Source organism: Globicephala melas, chromosome 12, assembly GCF_963455315.2.
Source record: "Globicephala melas chromosome 12, mGloMel1.2, whole genome shotgun sequence".
NCBI lineage: Eukaryota > Metazoa > Chordata > Mammalia > Artiodactyla > Delphinidae > Globicephala > Globicephala melas.
The window spans coordinates 70,677,931-70,699,944 of NC_083325.1; the positions used below are offsets into that span (position 1 = coordinate 70,677,931).

The 22,014-nt window shown below is 40.4% G+C and overlaps 1 protein-coding gene and 1 non-coding gene across 22 annotated transcripts in view; one reads left to right on the forward strand and one right to left on the reverse strand.

The window, feature by feature from the left end:
- The window catches only part of DTNB (dystrobrevin beta), a 256,123-nt gene that overhangs the window by 191,847 nt on the left and 42,262 nt on the right, over positions 1 to 22,014 (forward strand). For 18 of the 21 annotated variants that reach the window (XM_060309424.1, XM_060309423.1, XM_060309434.1 and 15 more), the window contains 4 exons: positions 9,131 to 9,216; positions 10,089 to 10,202; positions 15,237 to 15,333; positions 20,216 to 20,236. In XM_060309424.1, the coding sequence (XP_060165407.1) occupies positions 9,131 to 9,216; positions 10,089 to 10,202; positions 15,237 to 15,333; positions 20,216 to 20,236 (318 nt within the window). The remainder of the gene's footprint in view (positions 1 to 9,130; positions 9,217 to 10,088; positions 10,203 to 15,236; positions 15,334 to 20,215; positions 20,237 to 22,014) is intronic. The other 3 variants (XM_060309425.1, XM_060309435.1, XM_060309422.2) reach the window with 1 other exon arrangement.
- Positions 18,199 to 18,305, reverse strand: LOC115854359 (U6 spliceosomal RNA). Its single transcript, XR_004039983.1, has one exon. It is a non-coding gene; the product is annotated as a U6 spliceosomal RNA (small nuclear RNA).

Here is a 22,014-nt window from a genome sequence, read left to right on the forward strand (position 1 = left end):
CTATAAACATTATAGGGATGATAAGAATATTATGAACAACTTTTTGCCAGTAAGTTTGACAACCTAGCTGACGTAGACAAATTTCTTGAAAGATACAATTTAACAAAACTGACATAAGAATAAATAGAAAATCTAAATAGTCCTAAATCTGTTAAAGAAATTGAATTAATAATTAACTTCAAAAATTCTAAGCTCAGGGACTTCCCTGGTGGCACAGTGGTTAAGAATCTACCTGCCAATGAAGCGGACACGGGTTCGCGCCCTGGTCCGGGAAGATCCCACATGCCGTGGAGCAACTAAGCCCGTGTGCCACAGCTGCTGAGCCTGCGCTCTAAAGCCTGCAAGCCACAGATACTGAGCCCGTGTGCCACAACTACTGAAGCCTGCATGCCTAGAGCCCGTTCTGTGCAACAAGAGAAGCCTCCGCGATGAGAAGCCTGTGCACTGCAATGAAGAGTAGCCCCCACTCTCCGCAAGTAGAGAAAGATCGTGTGCAGCAACGAAGACCCAACGCAGCCATAAATCAATCAATCAATAAATAAATAAATAAAAATTCTAAGCTCAGATGGCTTAATTGTTGAATACTATCATATGTTTAAGGAAGAAATAACAATCTGGCACAAACTTTCAGAAAATAGAGAAAGAAGTCATTTTATCAGGCCACTATAACCTGATACCAAAATAATACAAGGGCATTACAAGAGAAGAAAGTTGATGGCCAAGTTCTATCATGAACACAGATGCAAAAATCCTTAACAAAATATTAGCAAATTGAATCCAGCAATATGTAAAAAGGATAATACTCCATGATCAAGTGAGGTTTATCCTAGGAATGCAAATTTATTTAACACATGAAAATCAGCCTATGTAATTCACCATATTAGCAATTTAAAGAAGAAAATTATAATATTTCAATAGATGCAGAAAAAGTTTGTCAAAATACAATGCCCATTTTTGATAAAACTTCTCAATACCATAGGAGTAGAAGAAACTCCTTTAACCTGGTAAAGAACACCTACAAAAACCCTATAGCTTATATGACACTTAAAGGTTAAATTTTGGAATATTTCCCCTTAGTATTGCAAACAAGTCATAGATGTCTACTTCCACCACCTCTATTCAAAATTGTCCTGGGGGTCCCAGTCAGTGCAGCATGACAAGAAAAAAGAGACATAAATATTGTAAAGGAAGATGTGAAACTGTCATTATTTGCAGATGACCTGATTCTATATAGGAAGTCCTAAGGAAAGTCCTACAAGAACACTACTAGAACAGATACATGACTTTATAGCAGTGTTGCAGCATACAAAGTCAGTATATAAAAATTGATTGTATTTCTATCTACTAGCAGTGAACAATTAAGAATTAAATTTAGGAAAAATAACATTTACTGTAACATTAAAAACCATCTAATACTTATGGATAAATTTAATGAAAGATGTTCAAGACTGAAAACTATAAAATATTGCTGAGAGAAATTAAAGAAAACCTAATAAATGGAGAGATATAGCCATATTCAAAAGATTCAGTATTAGTAAAATGGTATATTTTCCCTAATTGGTCTGTAAATTCAGTACCAATCAAAATGCCAACTGATTTTCAAATATATTTAGAAAGCCAAAACAGTTTTGGAAAAGAGCAAAGTTGGAGGATTCAACCCTACTTGACATCAAGTGTTACTCTAGGGACTTCCGTGGTGGTCCAGTAGTTAAGACCCCACACTCCCAATGCAGGGGGCCCGGGTTTGATCCCTGGTCAGGGAACTAGATCCCACATACTGTAACTAAGAGCCTGCTAGAAGAGCCCACATGCCACAACTAATGATCCCACACGCCACAACTAAAGATCCCATGTGCCACAACTAAGACCCGGTGCAGCCAAATAAATATTTTTTTAAAAAAAGACTTACTCTAAAGGCACAGTAATCAGGAAAGTATGGTATTGGCAAAAGGATAGGCAAATCGTGCATAAAATATATGCACACATATAAGGTCAAGTGACTTTCAACAAGGCACAAAAGCAATTCAATTGGGAAAGGAAAAGCTTTTTAACAAATGCTGCTGGAGCAACTATTTATCTGTATGAAAAGAAAGGACAACTGTTTGTATGAAAATAAAGAACCTCTACCCCTACCTCACACCATACATAGAAACCAATTTGATATATATCATAAACTTTAAATGTAAAAGCTAAAACCATAAAGCTATTAAAAGAAAACAGAAAAGTATCTTTATGACCTTGGGGCAGGCAAAGATTTCTTAGAGAGGTTATAAGAATCACAAACCATTAGGTCCAGTATTGTTCTGGAGTGAAATTAGACAGGACAGGCAGGCCAACATCTCGCAGGACAATATTCTACAGTGTTAGTTTTAGAAATGTGTACTAATTTATGTTTACTTCTTCACAGGGAAAGAGAGTTATGAAAGCTGCCAATAGAGTTTTGCTTTGTTTCTCTCTCAAAACGTCATTTATTCCTTTGGGTTTGTTTAGTCTTCAAAATCTTTTCCTTGAGAATCTAATACTAAGGCATACATCTGACTCTAACATTCCAACTCTAAAGGTTAGTGAAATGGAACAGAACAGGGGGAAAAAATGTCTGGGAAAAAGACTAGTTTTATTTAATTAGTTAAACCCTATACATGCCCTCAATCAGTCACAAATGTTTGTTATTTTAGAAATTAAAATTTATAAATAACATTAATTAAATTTTTTGAAATGGAATAGCATTGTGGTGGATTTTTAAAATTAAGTACATGTAATACCATTATGTAGTCTTGTTGACTTTACTTAGTACTTTTTAAAATTTGTAAATAAAAGCTCCAAAGCCGTTTGACCCTGAAAAGTAGATCCTAGTACTCCTTTACTGCAAACAAGATAAATCTGTTTACACCTGATAGTTTCTGATGCCAGTTCTCTAATTCATGTGAAAATAATTGTTAGAATGGTCTTGAGACTAAATACTGATATGGCCCCTTTCATCTTATTTTCCTTAGTGTAGTTATCTTATAAATATTGGGTCTCTCAGGAAGGATTCTTCTTAACTAGATTTCTATTAAACAGAAGACTTCTAATCTGCTAATCTCTCACTGATACAAGTGCTTTGCATAAAGTGGGTGTAGTGCTCAAAAGAATTTATTTATAGCCTGCCAGATAGGCTTTGTATTGATTTTTTTTTTTTTTTTTTCAAAAACCTTCTACAAGAAAGACCATTAAATCATTTTAGCAGCCGGCATTACACCCTGTGAAATGCTCCAGCGTCAGACCCTCACATCTCCCCAGGTGGCAGACATGGCCACTGAAACCTCTTCAGGCTGACCCTCAGATAGAAAAATTGTAGGTTGCTTAGATGAGCCAGGAGAGCTAATTTGTTTTCCTGAAGTGCCTAAATTCCATTTTAAAACAACAACAACTGGCTTCCCTGGCGGCGCACTGGTTGAGAGTCCACCTGCCGATGCAGGGGACATGGGTTCGTGCCCTGGTCCGGGAAGATCCCACATGCCACGGAGAGGCTAGGCCCGTGAGCCATGGCCGCTGAGCCTGCGCGTCCAGAGCCTGTGCTCCGCAGCGGGAGAGGCCACAGCAGTGAGAGGCCCGCGTACCGCAAAAAAACAACAACAACAACAACAGATATACAGTGTGTGGCAAATCATGGTAATAGCAGCAAATCTTAAATTTCATCACAAACATCACTAGCATCAGATGTAGTCAGGTGGGTTTTGTTTATTAAAAAATTATTTTTCTTTATGAAAAAATTAAAAACTCATTATGGAAAACTTGGAAGAAAGGTGAAAGGAAAGGGAAACCATTGTCCATTGTCATGCTACCTACATTTACACGTTTTTGAGATTTTTTTTTCACATAGCCCAGTCCCGGACTCCACAGCCTCATCATCGTGTCAGCTGCTCCACCCATGCACCATTCCAGAAATGTCCTTACGGCCTCTTAGAATTAAAGATCAAGAGTATTTTCATGTGGTCTTTTGCACACATTTAATGATTTAAAACCCCTATAAAATAGTCATTGTCAAACCTGGCTACATGTTCTAATCTTTTGTGCAACACTTAAAATATATGTAAATTCTTGGCCTTGCCTCAGACCTACTGAATCAGGATCTCTGGGTTTAGTAGGGTCCATTGATTTTAGTTTAAAAAAAAAAAAAGAAAACTTTCAGTCTTTTGATTTACAGCTAGCTTGGGAACCACTCTCCTAAAAAACATTACTGGGTTTTTGAGAGAGAGAGAGAGGTATTAATAATCCATAGCCCTCCAGTTAGTCTAAGCGAGGTTGAGATGATGGGAAGGCTGCCCTTGGGATGCAGTGAAAGTCTGGTTGATATCAGGCACATCTCTGTGGAACTCATCCTGCCAAGTTCATCCAGATGGGAAACTTCCAGTCTCTCTTTTGGAGGCTCCAGAAATGCATACCAGCAGATTACAGTTTGCTGACTATGTTGGCTTTCCTTGGTTTTATATTTGCCCAGTTTTGCTCAGTGGGGTCTTGTTCCTTATCCTGTATTTTTCAGATGTGTCTCTATCTCATTAAAGATGATGGAGCTCTGTGAGATTACCTAAACCTAAGAGAATACTAGTGTAACAGAGGAAGGGATCCTCTTCACATCTCTTTCCATAAATATTCCCATTTTACAGACAAGAAAATAAAGGTATATAGTAAAATAAAGTAACTCAAGGTTTACATGCGACTAGGTAGCAAACGCTTGGATTCTTAAGTGGTCCACCTACTTCCATTCTTATCCCACTACAGTAAATCCTCCACTTAGTAGCCAAAGCAGTGTTTGTTTTTAATAAGCTTCATTATAGAACAATTTTAGATTTACAGAAAAACTATGAAGCTAGTACAGAGAGTTTCCATATAACCCATGTTCCATTTCTCCTATTATTAACATTTTACCTTAGTATAGCATGTTTGTTGCAATTAGTGAGCCAATATCAATACATTATTATTAACTAAAGTCCATGCTTTACTCAGATTTTGTTAGTTTTTACCTAATGTCTTTTCTCTGTTCTGGGGTTCCATCCGAGATACCACATTACATTTAATTGTCATATCTCCTTAGGCTCCTCTGGTCTGTGACAGCTTCTCTGACTTTCCTTGTTTTTTTTTGTTTGTTTTTTATTTATTGAAACATAGTTGATTTACAATATTGTGTTAGTTTCAGGTGTACAGCAAATTGATTCAGCTATATATATAGTTATATCCTATATGCTAATATATATGATAATCCTATATGATATATAGGATTATTTTCCATTATAGCTTATTACTGACTTTCCTTGTTTTTGATGACCTTGACAGTTTTGAGGAATGTCCCTTAATGGGGATTTGTCTGTTTTTCTCATGATTAGACTGGGATTATGGGTTTTGGGGAGGAAGAGATAAGTGCTATTTTCCTCACATCACATCATACATATATAGTATCAATGTAACTTATCACTGTTGATGTTGACCTTGATCACTTGGCTGAGGAAGCTTTTGTCAGGTGTCTCCGACATAAAGTTACTCTTTTGTCCCCTTTCCACACTGTCCTCTTTAGAAGGAAGTCACTATGGACAGGCCACGCTTAAGGAACAGGGAGTCAGGCTCTACCTCCTTGAGGGCAGAGTATGTACATATGTTATTTGGAATTGATTCCATGTTTCCCTGTTCAGAATCCTACAGTGGCTTCACACCACATTTGGAATGGAATGGAAACTCCACTGCATGATGAAAAGGTCCTTCATGATCTGGGCCCTCCCAGTTTATCACCTCTCCCTGCCTCATAGCCGCACCACTCCATCAGTACTGACCAGAACACACCAACCTGGAGCACTTGTAGGCCTTTGCCCTTCTTTCTGCCCAGCAAGCCCGACCCTCCCAACCCCCAGACCTTCACCTGGTTTGCTTCCTAAGTTCATTGAGTCTTTCATAACTATCTCATTGAAAAAATCTTCTGTCTCAGTTTATTCTGTGTCATAACCCTATATTTCTTCATCAAATTGATCACTACTGATGCCATATATATATATATATATATATATATATATATATCACCTACATTTATTTATTTATTATTCTCTCCCAATATAATGTAAGCTACATGAGGGTAGAGGCTGTATTTTATTCACTAATGCATCCCTAGTTTCTGGAGTAGTATCTAACACATATTAAGTCCTCAGGAAATATTTGTTGGATAAATGAATGAACGAACATCTAATTTTTGAAAGAAATCATCTTTAGGGATCTTCTGGCTAAAGTAATCTATGTCTTTATAAACTGTTCCCTCTTTTTCCCTTCAGTGTCCTGGGGGCATTTTAGGAAGGGATACCTGGCTTTTTTTTTTTTTTTTTAAAGAGTACTGTGGTGTCTAAGTCAATAAATAAAATCCTACATTTCTCTGTTATTTAGTGTACACTCAACTGTGTTTGACATTTGTCTGGGTGAAACAAGCCATCATTCAGCTGTCCACTGGGGGCTCCCTGCTGTTACGTCCAGGTGGAGGAGCTAGGGTGCAGGCTGCTCCAGGTGGGACTGCTGTCTAAGGGTTTGAATCTTTTTCCGCCCCTACTTCTTTGTATTTGAGTAACAATGCTTCTTGGTGCCAAAGAATCTTTCCTGGTTAGGAATCACTATTGATAATAATTCTTGATTCCTATGTTAACTTCCTCTTTGAAAAATGCTTCAGCATTGCAGTCAGACACTCAAAACTAAAAGGATTCTTTAGAAATTTCCAGTGAAATACTGTAGGGTTTTTTGTCATTTGTCATTATATGAAACAAATTCCTTTCAGAGCTCATTTCCTCATCCATAATTTTGCCTGGTCCCACTCTCATAAGGAGCCATTAGTTTTAACTCTAGTCTTCAGGAATTGTAAACCTTTTATTCATAGCAGTTTTACTCTGAGGCAAGCTATTTTTCTGAGGTTCAACTCAGGCTCTCACAAGACTGAATAGAATATATAGAGAACTTGCTCAGTCGACTGCTGGTCTACTCTTCTCTGGAGGAAGAAAGATCAGGTTTTTTCCTTTTAAAGAAGGAAGTTACTTGGTAATTGGATAAAAGGCTCCCACCCAGATTTGCTATGCTATTTTGCCCCTGTTTATTTAGGAAATTTCACATGAAAAGAATTACTTATTGCATCTTTAAACTCTAGACAGGAAACGAGGTTTCTGCTTCATCGTAGATCATGTTTTGGGAAGAACCAAGAATATCTGGAGTGAAGTGTAACTATACCAGAGCCTTCATTAAGAGCTTCCACTCTGGTTAATCAATAAAAGGGAAATGTCACCTAGTCATCCATTTTCCTATTTTGTGTTGATTGGCTTCCTTTTTTTTTTCGGTACGCGGGCCTCTCACTGTTGTGGCCTCTCCTGTTGCGGAGCACAGGCTCCGGACGCGCAGGCTCAGCGGCCGTGGCTCACGGGCCCAGCCGCTCCGCGGCATGTGGGATCTTCCCAGACCGGGGCACGAACCCGTGTCCCCTGAATCGGCAGGCGGACTCTCAACCACTGCGCCACCAGGGAAGCCCGGCTTCCATATTCTTAAAGGAGGTATAAGGGTCAGACCCAGTAGTGAATATGCAAATCAAAACCATAATGACTCCTCCAAAGAGGATATATAGATGGCCAATAAGCACATGAAAGTATGCTTAACATATTAGGGGAATACAAATCAAAATCACAAGATACCATTTTATACTCACTAGGATTACTGTGATCAAAAAAATGGACTATAACAACTGTTGGCCAGAAAGTGGAAAAAATGGACCCCTCATATATTGCTAGTGGAAATGTAAACTGCTACAGCCATGTAGGAAAACAGTTTAGCAGTTGCCCAAAAGGCAGTTACTATATGACCCAGCAGTTCCACTCTTAGATATATACCCAAGAAAAATGAAAGCATGTCTCTACACAGAAACTTGTCCGCAAATGCACATAGCAGCATTATGCAAAATAGCCCGCCAAAATGGGAACCCAAATGTCCCCCAGCTGCTGAATGGATGAACAAAATATGATGTATCCATATGGTGGAATATTACTCATCTATAAAAAGAAATGAAGTACTGATACATGCTACAACGTGGATGAACCTTGGAATCATTTGCCAAGTCAAAGAAGCCATACATAAAAGATCACATACTGCATGATTCCATTGGTATGAACTGCCCAGAGTAGGCAAATCCATAGATAAAGAAATTAGATAAGTTGTCACAAGATGGTGGAGGGGAAATGGGGAGTGACTGTGGGTTTCTTTTCGGGGTGATGAAAATGTCCTGGAAGTAGATACTGATGATGGGCTCACAACCTCATAAATATAGTTTAAAACCACTGAATTATATACTTTAAAAGGGTAGGTTTTAAGGCATGTAAATTATATCTCAATTTTTTAAAAAACCCACAATTAGGTACTTCACGCCCACTAGGATGGTTAAAACCAAAAAGACAATGACAAGTATTGGTGAGAATGTGGAGAAATTAGAACCCTCATTCATTGTTGGTGGGACTGTAAAATGGTTCAGCCACTTTGGAAAACAGTTTGACACTTTCTCAAAATGTTAAATACAGAGTTAACCATATAACTCTGGAATTCCACTCTTAGGGATTTACCCAAGACAGATGAAAACATGTTATCAATACAAAGATTTGTAAATGAGAGTTCAGAGCGGCTTCATTTGTGTTAACCAAAAGCTGGAAACAATGGAATACTATTCAGCAATAAAAAGGAAGGAACTCCTGATGCATGGAGCAACATGGATGAACCTCAGAAATACCATGCTAAGTGGAAGCCTGCATGTTGTATGATTCCATTTATATGAAGTTTCTAGAAAAGGCAAAACTGTAGACAGAAAGCAGATCACTGGTTGCCTGTGGTTGGGGATGGGAGTGGAAGTTGACTACAAACTGGCATGAGGGAACTTTCTGTGGTGATGAAAGATGTTCTAAAACTAGACTGTGGTGATTGGTTTGCATAACTGTTTAAATATACGAAGACTCATTGAATTGTACACTTAAAACGGGTGGATTTTATGGTATGTAAATTATACCTCAAAAATCTGTTTTAAAAAAAATCAACAGTCCATCTGGGCCTCTGGATATATTTGAATAAAAAAAAAAACCTTTCTTCTTCCTCACTGTAGACCCGTCCTCCCACCGACTTGAGCTTTAACTTTGATGCCAACAAACAACAAAGACAGCTTATTGCAGAACTGGAAAACAAAAACAGGTAAGAATGCAGAGGTCGAGCCAGTTTCTGAAGCCCAGGATTATCACGTGAGTATCTGATTCTCATTTTCCTTGCAGTCTAGGTGGGTTTTGACCACAAAGGAAGATCCCACCTCAGTGAAGATAGGCCAGCCCAAGTCCAGTACATGCCCTGGACACTAATTTGTATATCTCTGCATGCTGTTCATTCTGGTAGTCCAAAACCCCGCTCAGGTGCTCTCAGGTAGATTCTTTTTCTCACCCACCAGTGTGTTCCCCTCCCATTCCTTTCTCCACTCTACTCCCAGGAGCCTTTGCTGTGTCTTGTCATCTTGTCCTGGCCCATGATGCAGCACGCGACTGTCTGGTCTCTCACTAAAAAGCCATTTACAGGCTTGGCGACCAGACAACACACCATTATGCACTGAAAAAGCAGAAACCAGGACAAGGAAATTGGTCATAATGTAACAGGCACAGTGGAGGAAGTGGCAACCATCAGATCTCGGGGTGGGAGTGGGGTTCAGGAGAAGAAGGGAGACAGAGGAAGACTTGAGGGGAGTTAGCACAAGACTTGCATTAGAAGGTTGCAAGTTCCCCCCAGACAGGAACAGACTCTTCTATTGATAGTTGTCCTTTTTCTTCTGTGGAAATTTTTCAAGTTCTTGAGAAGAGGGTTTGTAGGACTTTTTCTACCACAAAGAATTGTTTCATCGAGGAAATACCGAGTGCAGCAATTTTAAGACGGTGTCCATTTCACATCTTGGTCATTCAGAAACAATCAGAACAAGATTGGTAGAGGCAGCATGACTAGAATAAAAACTTCTAACGGAAAAAAAGAGAGGGAGCGAGCTGTGAAGCCGCACGTGGCCATCTCTTTTTCATCCATCTCTCTAGAGAGATCCTGCAGGAGATTCAGCGTCTCCGTCTAGAGCATGAACAGGCTTCCCAGCCCACTCCGGAGAAGGCCCAGCAGAACCCCACACTGCTGGCAGAGCTGCGGCTGCTGAGGTAAGTGGGGAAGCTGCACCGCTGTCCCCAAGTCATAGTCTGCTACAGTAGGAGTTCATATCCCAGGGAACCAAACTAGTGGGTTAGAATCTGTTTGTCGGTTTAACTCGTCATGTTAGAACAAACAGCCAAAGCGTTCCACTCATTCTGTTACTGCTTCAGGTGTTTGAGTCCCTTTATTAATCACTGTGAGATCTCCTGCCTTCATTTCAGAACTAGGTAAACACCAGGCGCAGTGTTTACACTTTTGTGATTGCTTTAGGAAGACCACTGTGCTGCACTCAATCTTCTTATCTTGCAAATTAGTCTGACTTTAGAGACTCCTGGCAGGAGTAACGCTCTCCCTGTCCTTTGAGTATGTTCTCCCGCGCTTCATAGGCAGAGCAGGATTCCGTTGCGGGAACTCCCCTGAGATGTGAAACCAAGCGGGAATCCCTCGCACCATGGCTGTGGTACTTTCTACCTCAGCATAAGTATAAACTGTCTCAAGGATGGAGAGACTAAGGACGTAGGATCAGGATGGGGGTAGAGAGCAACTTCAGCTCCCACTTGGTGCTGTTTTGGAGGGAATGAGGGCATCTTCCAGGAGAGTATAACGTGAGCGTTATCCGAGCAAAGTTATTAGGGTCTTATTTCCTATCGGTCTTAGAAAGATGTGTGTATACTCTTTGTAAGTGAAGACATTATGGAAACTGAGTGAGTGACTTGATTCTCACCAGACCTCTAGATTTCCAAATAGTGGGTTCTTTCTGTTTAGGTTGTAACATTTGACATTCTGCAGTTGATTTTTAACGTGCTGTCACCTGGGATTCTGCATAGACGAATGTCCTTCCTTAGTTCTTCCTTCGGCTTAGGTCAACTCATCAAGAATTTAAACCACGCAGATGAAAATCATTAGAGACACAGAGATTCCCATTCTCCTAAAAATTCATTTTAGTTTCTAAATTGATTAGCAACTGGGCTGAGATTTTGGTTGCTCTGGGTCCACGGTCACACATTTGAGATATCAGCATGGTTGGTGTCACACTAGGGAGGATGGGAAAGCAAAAGCTGCTGACTCAGGTAGAGCATAACCAAGCTATCAGTGTAAGATACAGCTGTTTTCTTTCCTCACCTCAGCTCAGGCACAAGTGACTGTTTTGTATCTAGAAAAGCAAAAAACTGTCATACTTTATTTTAACTATTGCTGGAACTAGGATTGCTGAAAGGGCTTCTTTATGCTAGAGGGATCTGAAAAACCTGTAGATTTAGTAGGCAAAGGGCTGAGTCCAGCACTGTGACATAAGGCAGTGAGAGACAGGAATTTAATCTAAATACAAGGAGGGTCTAAATCCTGAGAAATCAGAAAGTATTTAATCTCAAAAGCAGCTTGTATACCACTGAAAAAAGAGTGACTATTTAATAAGTTTGCCGGATCGATTGGTCATGCATAAGGACAAACATATTGGCTCTCTTCCTCACACCATATACAAAAACACCACCGGATGCATTAAGCATGGAGACAAAAATGTTAAAACTTCTAGAAGAAAACGTAGGAGAGTTTCTTTAGGGTTTTGGAATAGAAAATATAATTTCTCAGAATTACTAGCCATGAAAGAAGTTGGTGTATTCATCTATATTAATATACGAAGTTTTGTTTATCACAGGACACATAAAGGGCAAAATTCATTTGTAGGTTCTGACATCCTTCTGGTTTTGATGAATATACATGAATCCAGGAACTGCCAATACCCAGCTAGTATAATAAAGCAAGATAGAGAATTTCATCCATAGGGTTAGTGGTTATGAATCCTGACCACCAAGATTGTCTTTTCCCCCTTCATTATTTTTAACGGTATATTTGTTATTATAATAATATATGACAAGTGTGTGAGATATGAAGCATAATGGTAAAATGAACACCCAGGAACTCACATCCTACTTGAGAATTCATATATTGCTAAAGCCATGTCATCTGTAAAAGTGCCCCCCTTATTCCACTTCCTTGCTTCTGCCTTCCCCACAGAGCTAACCTCTATCCAGAATTTGGTTTATCATTCCCTTTTTTTTTCTTTTTTTTAATATTTACTTATTTATTTATTTGGTTGCACCGGGTCTTAGCTGCGGCACGCATGTGGGATCTAGTTCCCCGGCCAGGGATCGAACCCAGGCCCCCTGCATTGGGAGCATGGAGTCTTAACCGCTGTGCCACCAGGGAAGTCCCAATTCCCTTGCTTTTTAAAAGAGTATTGTCAAGTATGTGTGTATGCCCACGTGATAAAGTGTCTAATTTTGCTTTTTGTTTTTTGAGCTTTATAGAAATGGTATTCCATGCAGTCTTCTGGGACATTTTTCCCCCTTAATATAACTCTTCAGGAGCCTTCCATGTTGTTGCATGTAGCTGTAGTTCATTCATTTTTGCCACATATTGTAACTATTTGATCATGCACAGCACAAAGAAAGAGTACTGCATCCAGGCTTGGGGGTTCAGGGAAGAAAGGCTTTCTAGAAAGCTGAATGAGTCAACTCCTCCTTATTGAGTTTATACCTGCACTGGAAATTTAGGGAGTATGAAGACGAGAAGACAATGATTCTATCTTAAAAATTTATAATCTAGTTTCGGAAACAAAACTTAAAATAATTTGCTAGTCAGTTAAATAATATTGTACAATGTTAATAAATAGTATGGATATTAGAAGAAATGTGAGTAGGGAAAGGCAGGCGCACACACACACACACACACACACACACACACACACACACACACACACACACACACACACACACACACACACAGGCTAGAAGCAATTTGACGCTTGAAAGTGCTGGAACTTGGGCTGGACCATGAAAGGTAGGTGTGGTTTGAATGGCGTGTAGGACAAAACATTTAAGATTAGAAGCAGAGTTGGGGTTCAGCAAGATTCCCCAATAAGTATGACACATTTCAGACAGGAGAAGGAGCCTTGGAGCTAAGAATTTGTTTTCAGTCATCCAGTGAATTAATCTTTAGAGTGCCAATGATGGGAGATAAAATTAGTTGGATAATTGAGACCAGATTCTGAGAGCCTTAAGTGATAGGTCATTGGAAATCCTTGGAGGGCTTCAAATAATGATTTCATTAAGTTCACTAGATGTTAATTGAGTCCACACTGGATGCGTGATATTCTCTTAATCATTAAATGTAAGCAAAGACGAGTAAGGTCATCCCCTGACCTCAAGGATTCTGCATCATGGTAGGAGTGACAGCAATACAAGGTAAAATATATTAAGTGCCACAGAGAAGCACCAACTGCTATGTGATTAAATAAGCAGGATCCTATACCTGCTGAAGTAATCAGGAATAGCTTCCTGGAAAGAGTGACGTTTGGGAGGGACACTAAGGAGTGAATAACATTTGGAAGAGAGTAGGGGAATACTCACTTGTAAAATGATGCAGTCTGCTTAGGGAAAAGTGAACCATGGCTGGAGGTCCAGACATGGAAGGGACAGGGAGGTAAGGAACTAAGGATAGGAATGTAGGCAGGGTCTGCAGCAGCACTCTCTGATAGAAATATAATGTAAGCCGTATGTGTACCAAAAATTTTCTAACAACCATGTTGAAAAACAAAGGAAATAGGTGTCACTAAAATTAATACTATCGGGCTTCCCTGGTGGCACAGTGGTTGAGAGTCCGCCTGCCGATGCAGGGAACATGGGTTTGTGCCTCGGTCCGGGAAGATCCCACGTGCCGTGGAGCAGCTGGGCCCATGAGCCATGGCCGCTGAACCTGCGTGTCCGGAGCCTGTGCTCCGCAACAGGAGAGGCCACAGCAGTGAAAGGCCCGCATACCGCAAAAAAAAAAAAAAAAAAATTAATACTATCTTTTATTTAACCTGTGGGAATATAAAGATAGACATGTGATTTCCAAGAATCATCTGAATTGGGTGACTGATTGAATATAGGAAATGAACAGGAAAGTGTCAAAGAGGACTGAGTTTTTCAGCCATGACAGTTAGAAGAAAAAGTAGGAGAGAAAGGGAAATTGAGAAGAGAACCATTTAGGGATGAAAGTCTCAAGTTTGGTTTTGGACAGATTGAGCTAGACTTGTTGACATGAAATCTGTCCTCAGGGAAACAGAAATCTGTCCTCAGAATTCTCTTAGACACAGAGTCGTCCTGATGTCTGTCATACTTTTGGAACCTGATGTGTGGTTCTGGAAGCACTGACTCCTGAACCCTGTCTTCCCTGAGCAGTTTTCATACATTTTTTTCCACTATTAATTTTAATTTGGACTAGTTTTATGTATAAGTGAGGCATTTGGCTTCCTAAAGAATTTTTTAAATCACTTTAATAATATTAACAATACTTTTTCACTGTACGGCAATATGTACTTTCCAAAGCATTTTTTTAAAATAAATTTGTTTATTTATTTTTGGCTGCATTGCGTCTTCGTGGCTGCACGTGGGCTTTCTCTAGTTCCGGCGAGCAGGGGCTACTCTTCGTTGCGGTGCGCAGGCTTCTCATTGCGGTGACTTCTCTTGTTGCGGAGCACAGGCTCTAGGTGCGCAGGCTTCAGTAGTTGCAGCACGCAGGCTCAGTAGTTGTGGCTTGCAGGCTCTAGAGCGCAGGCTCATTAGTTGTGGCGCACGGGCTTAGTTGCTCCGCGGCATGTGGAACCTTCCCGGACCAGGGCTCGAACCCATGTGCCCTGCATTGGATTCTTAACCACTGCACCACCAGGGAAGCCCTCCAAAGCATTTTTACATACTATTCTCACAGCAGTAAAGAAAAGTGAGCAAAACAGATATTAGCACCATTTTATGTATCCAGTATCAGAACTTAAATGATTTGCTCAGCATCTCATACACTGGTAAGTAGCAGAATCAGGTCCAAAACCCATTTCATCTGGCCTTCGACTCTTCTTTGAGGATCATTTTATCTTCATTTTCTTTTTTTTTTTATATATTTGTTCAGTAGCACATTACAATTTTTAATATTTTTAAATTACAGTGTCTTTTTGTGATCTAACTGCCCTTCCATCTCTTCATTTCTCATGAGCTTTTCCTCTCCGACAGGCAGAGGAAAGATGAGCTGGAGCAGAGGATGTCAGCGCTGCAGGAGAGCAGGCGGGAACTGATGGTCCAGCTGGAAGGGCTGATGAAGCTGCTGAAGGTAAGAGCAGCAGCCGCTCAGGTCTCCTCCCACCTCCCAGCTCTTCTTGTCCATCTTCACCTGCACTTCAGCTTCTGCCTCCCTGTGATGTCAGACAGGATGAGGCTAAAAGGTTAACTCTTGCTGCCTAGACTCAGTTTTCAGGTAGACCTCTCTAAAGTTAACCTAATTCAGTATAAAAGCTACCTAAATTAGTGTAAAGCCTGATTACAAAAAATTAGTATCTGGAACTAATGTCCTTGAATAGTTGCTTTTATGAATTAATAAGAATGTTTATAAATCGGATATTAGTTATGTGAAATGAATATTTCTCAACTACATAAAGTTTCTTTTAAGACAGGTTTTCAAATATTCTACCTAAATGCGTAACAAGTATCGTGTCCTATTTTAATAAGTATTACAGAGGCAAACCAAAGTAATCAACCAACTCTAATCAATAATTTTACTCTATTAGGAGCAATAAAATAGCTCTAGGTTTGGTATATTGGGGCTTGCATAATTCAGGCCTCACTATCTATTTTTAGTGAAAAATATATTACAGCCCCTACACCCTAGAGCAGACAAAGGCGCACTTGGCATTTAAATGTCCTCACCTGGATGATTTGACTGGCACTGAATAGAAATACTTACCCAGCTCTGTAGCAGCAATACAAGGACATATTTGTTTATGCTATAAATTCCTAAGGCCTGTCTGTCTATACTGTGAAACCATTGTATTTCATGGTATGAAATACAGAATGGAAATCACAGTGTGGAGTACCTCAAAAGGCAGGCTGAGGGGGTAGATTTAATCCTGTGATGAAGTGGAGTCATTAAAGGTTTTGAAAACAATAGTTTAGGAAAATGTACGTAGCAGGTTGGGAAGAGGAGAAACTAAAGGATAATAGGAAGCTACTGAAATCTTCCAGACCCGAAGTGACAAGGGCCTAGGCTAGGAGGGGTAGCCCAGGAGCATGTCAGCTTGAAGAGTTTGCTTCAACTTCTCCATTCTAAACCAGTCCTTTAATAATAAAACCAGTGGGTATTTAGCAACTTGGGTAAACGGAGTGTTTGTGTTTTAAACTGACTTTTGGCTTGCTCAAGACAATCACTTCTTTTAGTCTTGAGCTGAGTTTTTTTCTAGCTTTGGTCCTGGGTATTTGGGGTATTTTGGGACATGTTTCTTCATTAACCCTGTTAGCAGCATGTCTCCTGAGAAATATTTTGTCTAAATGGGTCTTGTTTAAAGAAAACCTTATGCGTAAAACCTGGCCCAAATCCTTCCAATAGTTGTCAAGTATCCAGCTGAGCAACCCGATCAGCCACCCAGGAGAGCAGAGAGGTGCTTAAATACATTTGGCCAGTGTAACATCTGGAGCCGTGTGGGGCTTTGAAAGCCCTGCCGTTGTGGGGTTGGTCCACCCACAGGACAGAAGGTCATGGGGGATTCACCTGCCTTTCAGAAGAATGTTCTCAAATATTACCCAAACGTAGATGGGAAGGTACCCTTTTTGTAAAAGGCAAAAAGGTTTATGCAAACTGAAGGGAAGTCAGAATGCATTTCCCCTAAGTATCACAGTAAGCTTTCCCGTCAGCTGATTGCCCTCAGTGTTCCTTAGAGTTCCTGGCTCAGGTCCCGTGTGCCTTCCTAAGACCTTGTCATGTACCTCTGACACTTGCATTCAAGGCCTAAGCAGAATGAGCTGATGTCTCGAACTGTATTCCCAAGCCCTGAGTTTCTTTGTATTTCCAGCTGTTGTCTTACAGTTATAATTTCTGTAAAATAACCAGGACCCCACTGCTCTGCTTTGTAGGATATCCTATCAAGTTCTTAAAAGCCTTATTATTTACCCACCTCACAGGCTGAGGTCATTCAGAAAGGGAAGAAGAATTGCAAACATAAACCAGGAATGTTGTCTTTTTATCCATTGATTAAGAGCCATGTTTAGGGTATGTGGTGTATAATGGTGACTAAGACTCAATCCCTGTCACCAAGGAGTATCAGAGACCTTCTTATTGTTGTTGTTTTTTTCCTAATGACATAATGTAGACTGACACTCAAGTACCCGTGTTTCAGAATGTATCTTTTCTTTACATTTTTTTCCCCTGATTAATGAGTATATATGGATAACCTCTACCTCAGACTTATTTAATCTAAAAATAGTTGTGTGATGGTGTTTTAGTTTCTAAATTACGTTCCCAGTATTTTTCTGCCTCATTTTCCATTTTTCCAGTATTGCTTTTGAAACGCATTTACCAGATGAATTCTGTAGTTTTAAATTTTAACCTCATATGCAAATGAGGTTTTGAATATAAATTTTTTTATATAGATGACTACAGTGGCTATGGCATTACTTTGGCCATCTAGCCAGATATCCCCAATGTGACGGGTCTCCCATGTTTTTAGGTGACTTGAGCAGTCCTAGGTTTGCACTTTATAATTAAGGCATTATTACCCCCTTTAAATCAAGTTGGCTCCTATACCTTGTCACCAGTCAATGTTTACTGACCCCAACTGACTAATTGATAACAGAAAGGTTCTAAGACCTTATATCTGACCTGTTTACTGTGTTGACAAAGCCTTCAAAGCTATATCTGATTAACTTTTGTGAGTTTGGATTATACAACACCATCCTAAGTAACACTTTGCCAAAGTCCACCCTCTCCCAATCCCAGTGCACATGGGGGGCCTGTAAGTCCTGAAAACACTGACCTGTCCACTCTCTCCATCCTAACCTGACATGTGTCTACTGCAAATTATAATGATTTTATATCAATGGATAAACTATATACAGCAAAGTCACCAAATGTACAAACATGAAGCATTGCCTTCTGAATTTTTCTTTTTTTTTTTAAACATCTTTATTGGAGTATAATTGCTTTAAAAAAAATATGGAACGCTTCACGAATTTGCGTATCATCCTTGCGCAGGGGCCATGCTAATCTTCTCTGTATCATTCCAATTTTAGTATATGTGCTGCCGAAGCGAGCACTGAATTTTTCTATTCTATTGAACCAAGGTAATATTGTGTCCAATACCAAACCTGGAGAAAACAGTGAACATAGGGAGGTGTTTTAGAAACAGTTCTAAGCAATTACATACTGGTCTTTTGACCTCAGATGCAATTTCAGCTTGTCAGGATTGCCCCATCTCTCCCCTACCAATTTCCATTTCAACATTTAGTGCCAGCCATAGAAACACATTTTTAATTGTTTAATAACTCTTCTACGTCTGGTTGCCTTGCCTAGTGAATGGAAGAAAAGTGTTCTGCCTCACAGGGAAGCCTGACTAGGCAGGGAGATCACTTCCCAACTGTAAAACTCTAACCCCTTCTACCTGGAGCCATGCATACCAGACGCAAAAGCTAAAAGACGCTCACTCCTTCAGGCTAACTCAGCGAACGCTCAGGGCCCTCTTTGCCTGGGTGCCTGTGCTATTAGGTTTGGCCAAGCATCTAGCAGCTGGTTTTGATAATGAAGAACATCTTCCGGCACTGAGCTGGGAGTCTTCTCAAGAGAGTTCTTGGTGCCCATTTAATTTCTAGTGCATGTCTCTCCCTTGTGGGAATAAAATGACTTTCTCCAAATTCTTACTTTCCCTCTCCCTTTCGTAATTCCTTGGCTTTACTGAAATCATTCTCTCCATTGCACCCAGATCTGCAGACTGAGAAGCACTCATCCATTCCCAAGACTTCCTACACACATGTTTAGTAAAGGCAGTCTGCACGGATGGATCCAATTTAAATAGAACCATTGCAACAGATTTTAGATCTGTGTATTTGGGGCAAAGAGCAGAGGCGTCCTGACCACAGTTGCCCATGATGAGGCATAGAAAAAGGAAACAAAGAGACCCATTAAAAGACACAGTAACTGAGAAGCACAAGACTGAGGAGAGAGGAACTCGGAAGTGTTTATCTCATCTTCATCGTGCTTCCTTCTTCAGTGTCTAGAGGTGCATTCTGAGAGCTGAGAGTTAGCAAGGGCCTGCTCTGAGCACCGTCACTGTAAGGCTCTGAAAGACAGAGACCATATCTTACCTTCATGTTTCCAGTGCTTCACGCATAGGGAGCATTAAACAAACCTTTGTTCAACTAATGAGACACCAAGGTCAAGAATTCTTTTTGAAAAGCCTCTTAGGGCCTTGAAACAGTTCCAGTTTATAGGGGGAAGGGGATGTATGTGCATCCTTGAAAAGGACCACGCAGCAGCCAAAAGCTCCGAAAGTGGAAGACAGGGGACTAAATAAGAGAATCTGTAGTCAGATGGAATTTCCAGTTTCTAGGAAGTTCTTAAGAGCAGTGGTTCTCAAACTAGCAGGATTCAGAATCCACTGAAAGTTTCCGGAAACAGTGCTGCCCCCACCCCAAGAGTTTTGATTCCATTGGTCTAGGGGGAGACGGGGCAAAGCATGCATCTCTGACAAGTTTCCAGATGCTGCTGCTCCTGGTCTCTCTATGTTCTGCACTTTGAGAACCACTGACTTAGAGAAACGTACCTAACACATGTGGATATGGTGAATCGTGAAACAGAGTGATCACGGAGCTTTTGAGTCATGGTTGAGCTGCTTCTTTCAGTTTACCCTAAATAGTGATATAACCTCAGGCAAGTCAGGCTCTCTAGGGCTTTTTCGTGTATAAAAGGGGAAGTTGGACTAGAGGGTTTGTAAGGTTCTTTCCTTCTAACTCTAGAAGTTAGCATTTAAAGAACTGGATGGGGCAGAGGCTTGCCATTTGCTCTGTCCAACTGATGACGCTCTGACGGTGGTCAGGCCCTTGGATCTCTGAACCCATGGGCCTGGCCTGGTTTGCCCTTTTCTGTCTTTTTTTTCCGGTTGTTTTGTGGTGATGGGCATTAATTTCTCTCCTTTTTCCCCTCTGCCTTTTTTCGTCTTCACCACCTCTAGGAGGAAGAGCAAAAGCAGGCAGTAAGTGAACTTCAGAATTCCCCACCTGGCTCTTGCTTCTTTTGCATGTTCTCCTTTGCCTCATATAACTGTTACATACTTTCTCCTCTCCTCCCTGTACCAAGATCATCTCTGCGGAACTGGTTATGTGTAAAACCCTTAGCAGTTCTCTCCGTGGTGTTGTAAAATGGCCTAAAAGGCCACGTCATGTTTACCTAGTAGAGCATGTTCTTATTTGAAACCAGAGCTTGTTGAATTTGTTTTCAAAGTACACATCTGTTGTGTTTATTTAAATATGCATGACTAGCCAGGCTACAGTTACATTTTCCTGCACTTACATTCTCTGCTGCTTCATGATTAGGCTGACTTTAATTGCTTGAAACAATTTTCAGGGTGGTGGGAGTGACCTCAGGGTTAAATACGATGTCATGAATGACTGTGCATGAAAATGAGTAGTTCTTTTGATAACTTTAGATGTCCTTTAGTCTTGAACAGTCTTCTGGACGTTCCAGCTCCAGTAGCCTTCTTAACACAGTTACCAATGAAAACTAAGTGACTGATCATGCTGTAAGTGACTTCCTGTTCAAAGCCCACTCCAGAGGGAGCTCTGGTTTTTCTGAGCTGCAAGGTGTTTAGGGAAAGTTTATGTTTGTTTTTATTTTCCCTGACAGCCACTAACCCACACAGGAAAATCAGTTGAGGGCTTATCCACAATGATAAGACTATATGTTTATATCATATAGTAAGGTTTTCAAAGCGTACATTTTTCACACAAACTAAAGCTGATTTTTAATTTACCTCAGGGCTTCTCTTTAAAGAAAGAAATGTGAAATGTGTAAATCAAAAAATGTACTCACTTCTTATTTCAAAAAACAAATGTATCCATGTTTCAGATTAAGAATAGGAATATAAAACATTATATTTACTATTATTTCCAGGTAGGAAAGCAATGGAGTCATAGGGTAAAAGGGAGAGGAAAGGAAGGAAGAGATGGGTAAGGAGGGGAGGAGGCAAGAGAAGAGGAAAGGAGACTGTCAGGAAGAGGGAAAGAAGACAGAGCATGATGTCAGGGTAGGCTGACAACCTGTACATCTCAATGACTTTAATGTAACAAAATTTTATTTTTGTCTGCGCTTTATTTGGTTTTGTTTTTTCCTCGTTCACACATAATTTATTACTTTGATCTTATGGCACTTTTGTGTCAATAGGTACATTCACATGGGCAAAGCAGGAGAAAACCAGGATGGAAAGTCAAGCCCAGCCATTAAATGCTTCTGCCAGGAAGTGACACACATCACTTCCACTCCATTTCATTGGCCAAAGCAAGGCACACGACCACACTTAACTTCAGTGGAGGCAGGGAAGTATAATCCTCCAGTTTGCTTAGAAGAAGTAGAGAAGCAAGTGCTGGTAATGCCTGCCACAAACAAGAGGATGAGTGAGATTGTGTTGGAGGGAGGGAAAGAAAATATCTGTTCTTCCTGTTCCCTTCTCCCCTCCTTTCCCTGACAGCCTCATCCCCTTGCTGTGACCACACCCTTCCTGCAGATCAGGGTATCAACTGACCTGTAGTTTCTGGCACCAGCATTCCCCTCCTTTTATGCATCCCTCTGCGCCCCAGAGATGTGCTTTACAGGTAAACCACTTCCTGGGAACTTCCTCCAGCAGTCCACCCAGACTAGCATCTCATGATCCCTTGCTGAATGGGCCAGCTCAGAGCAAAGCATGTAATCGGGCACACCCACACCCAACCTGAGAACACCTTTCAGAGGAGGGCAAACATTATGGATATTTATGTT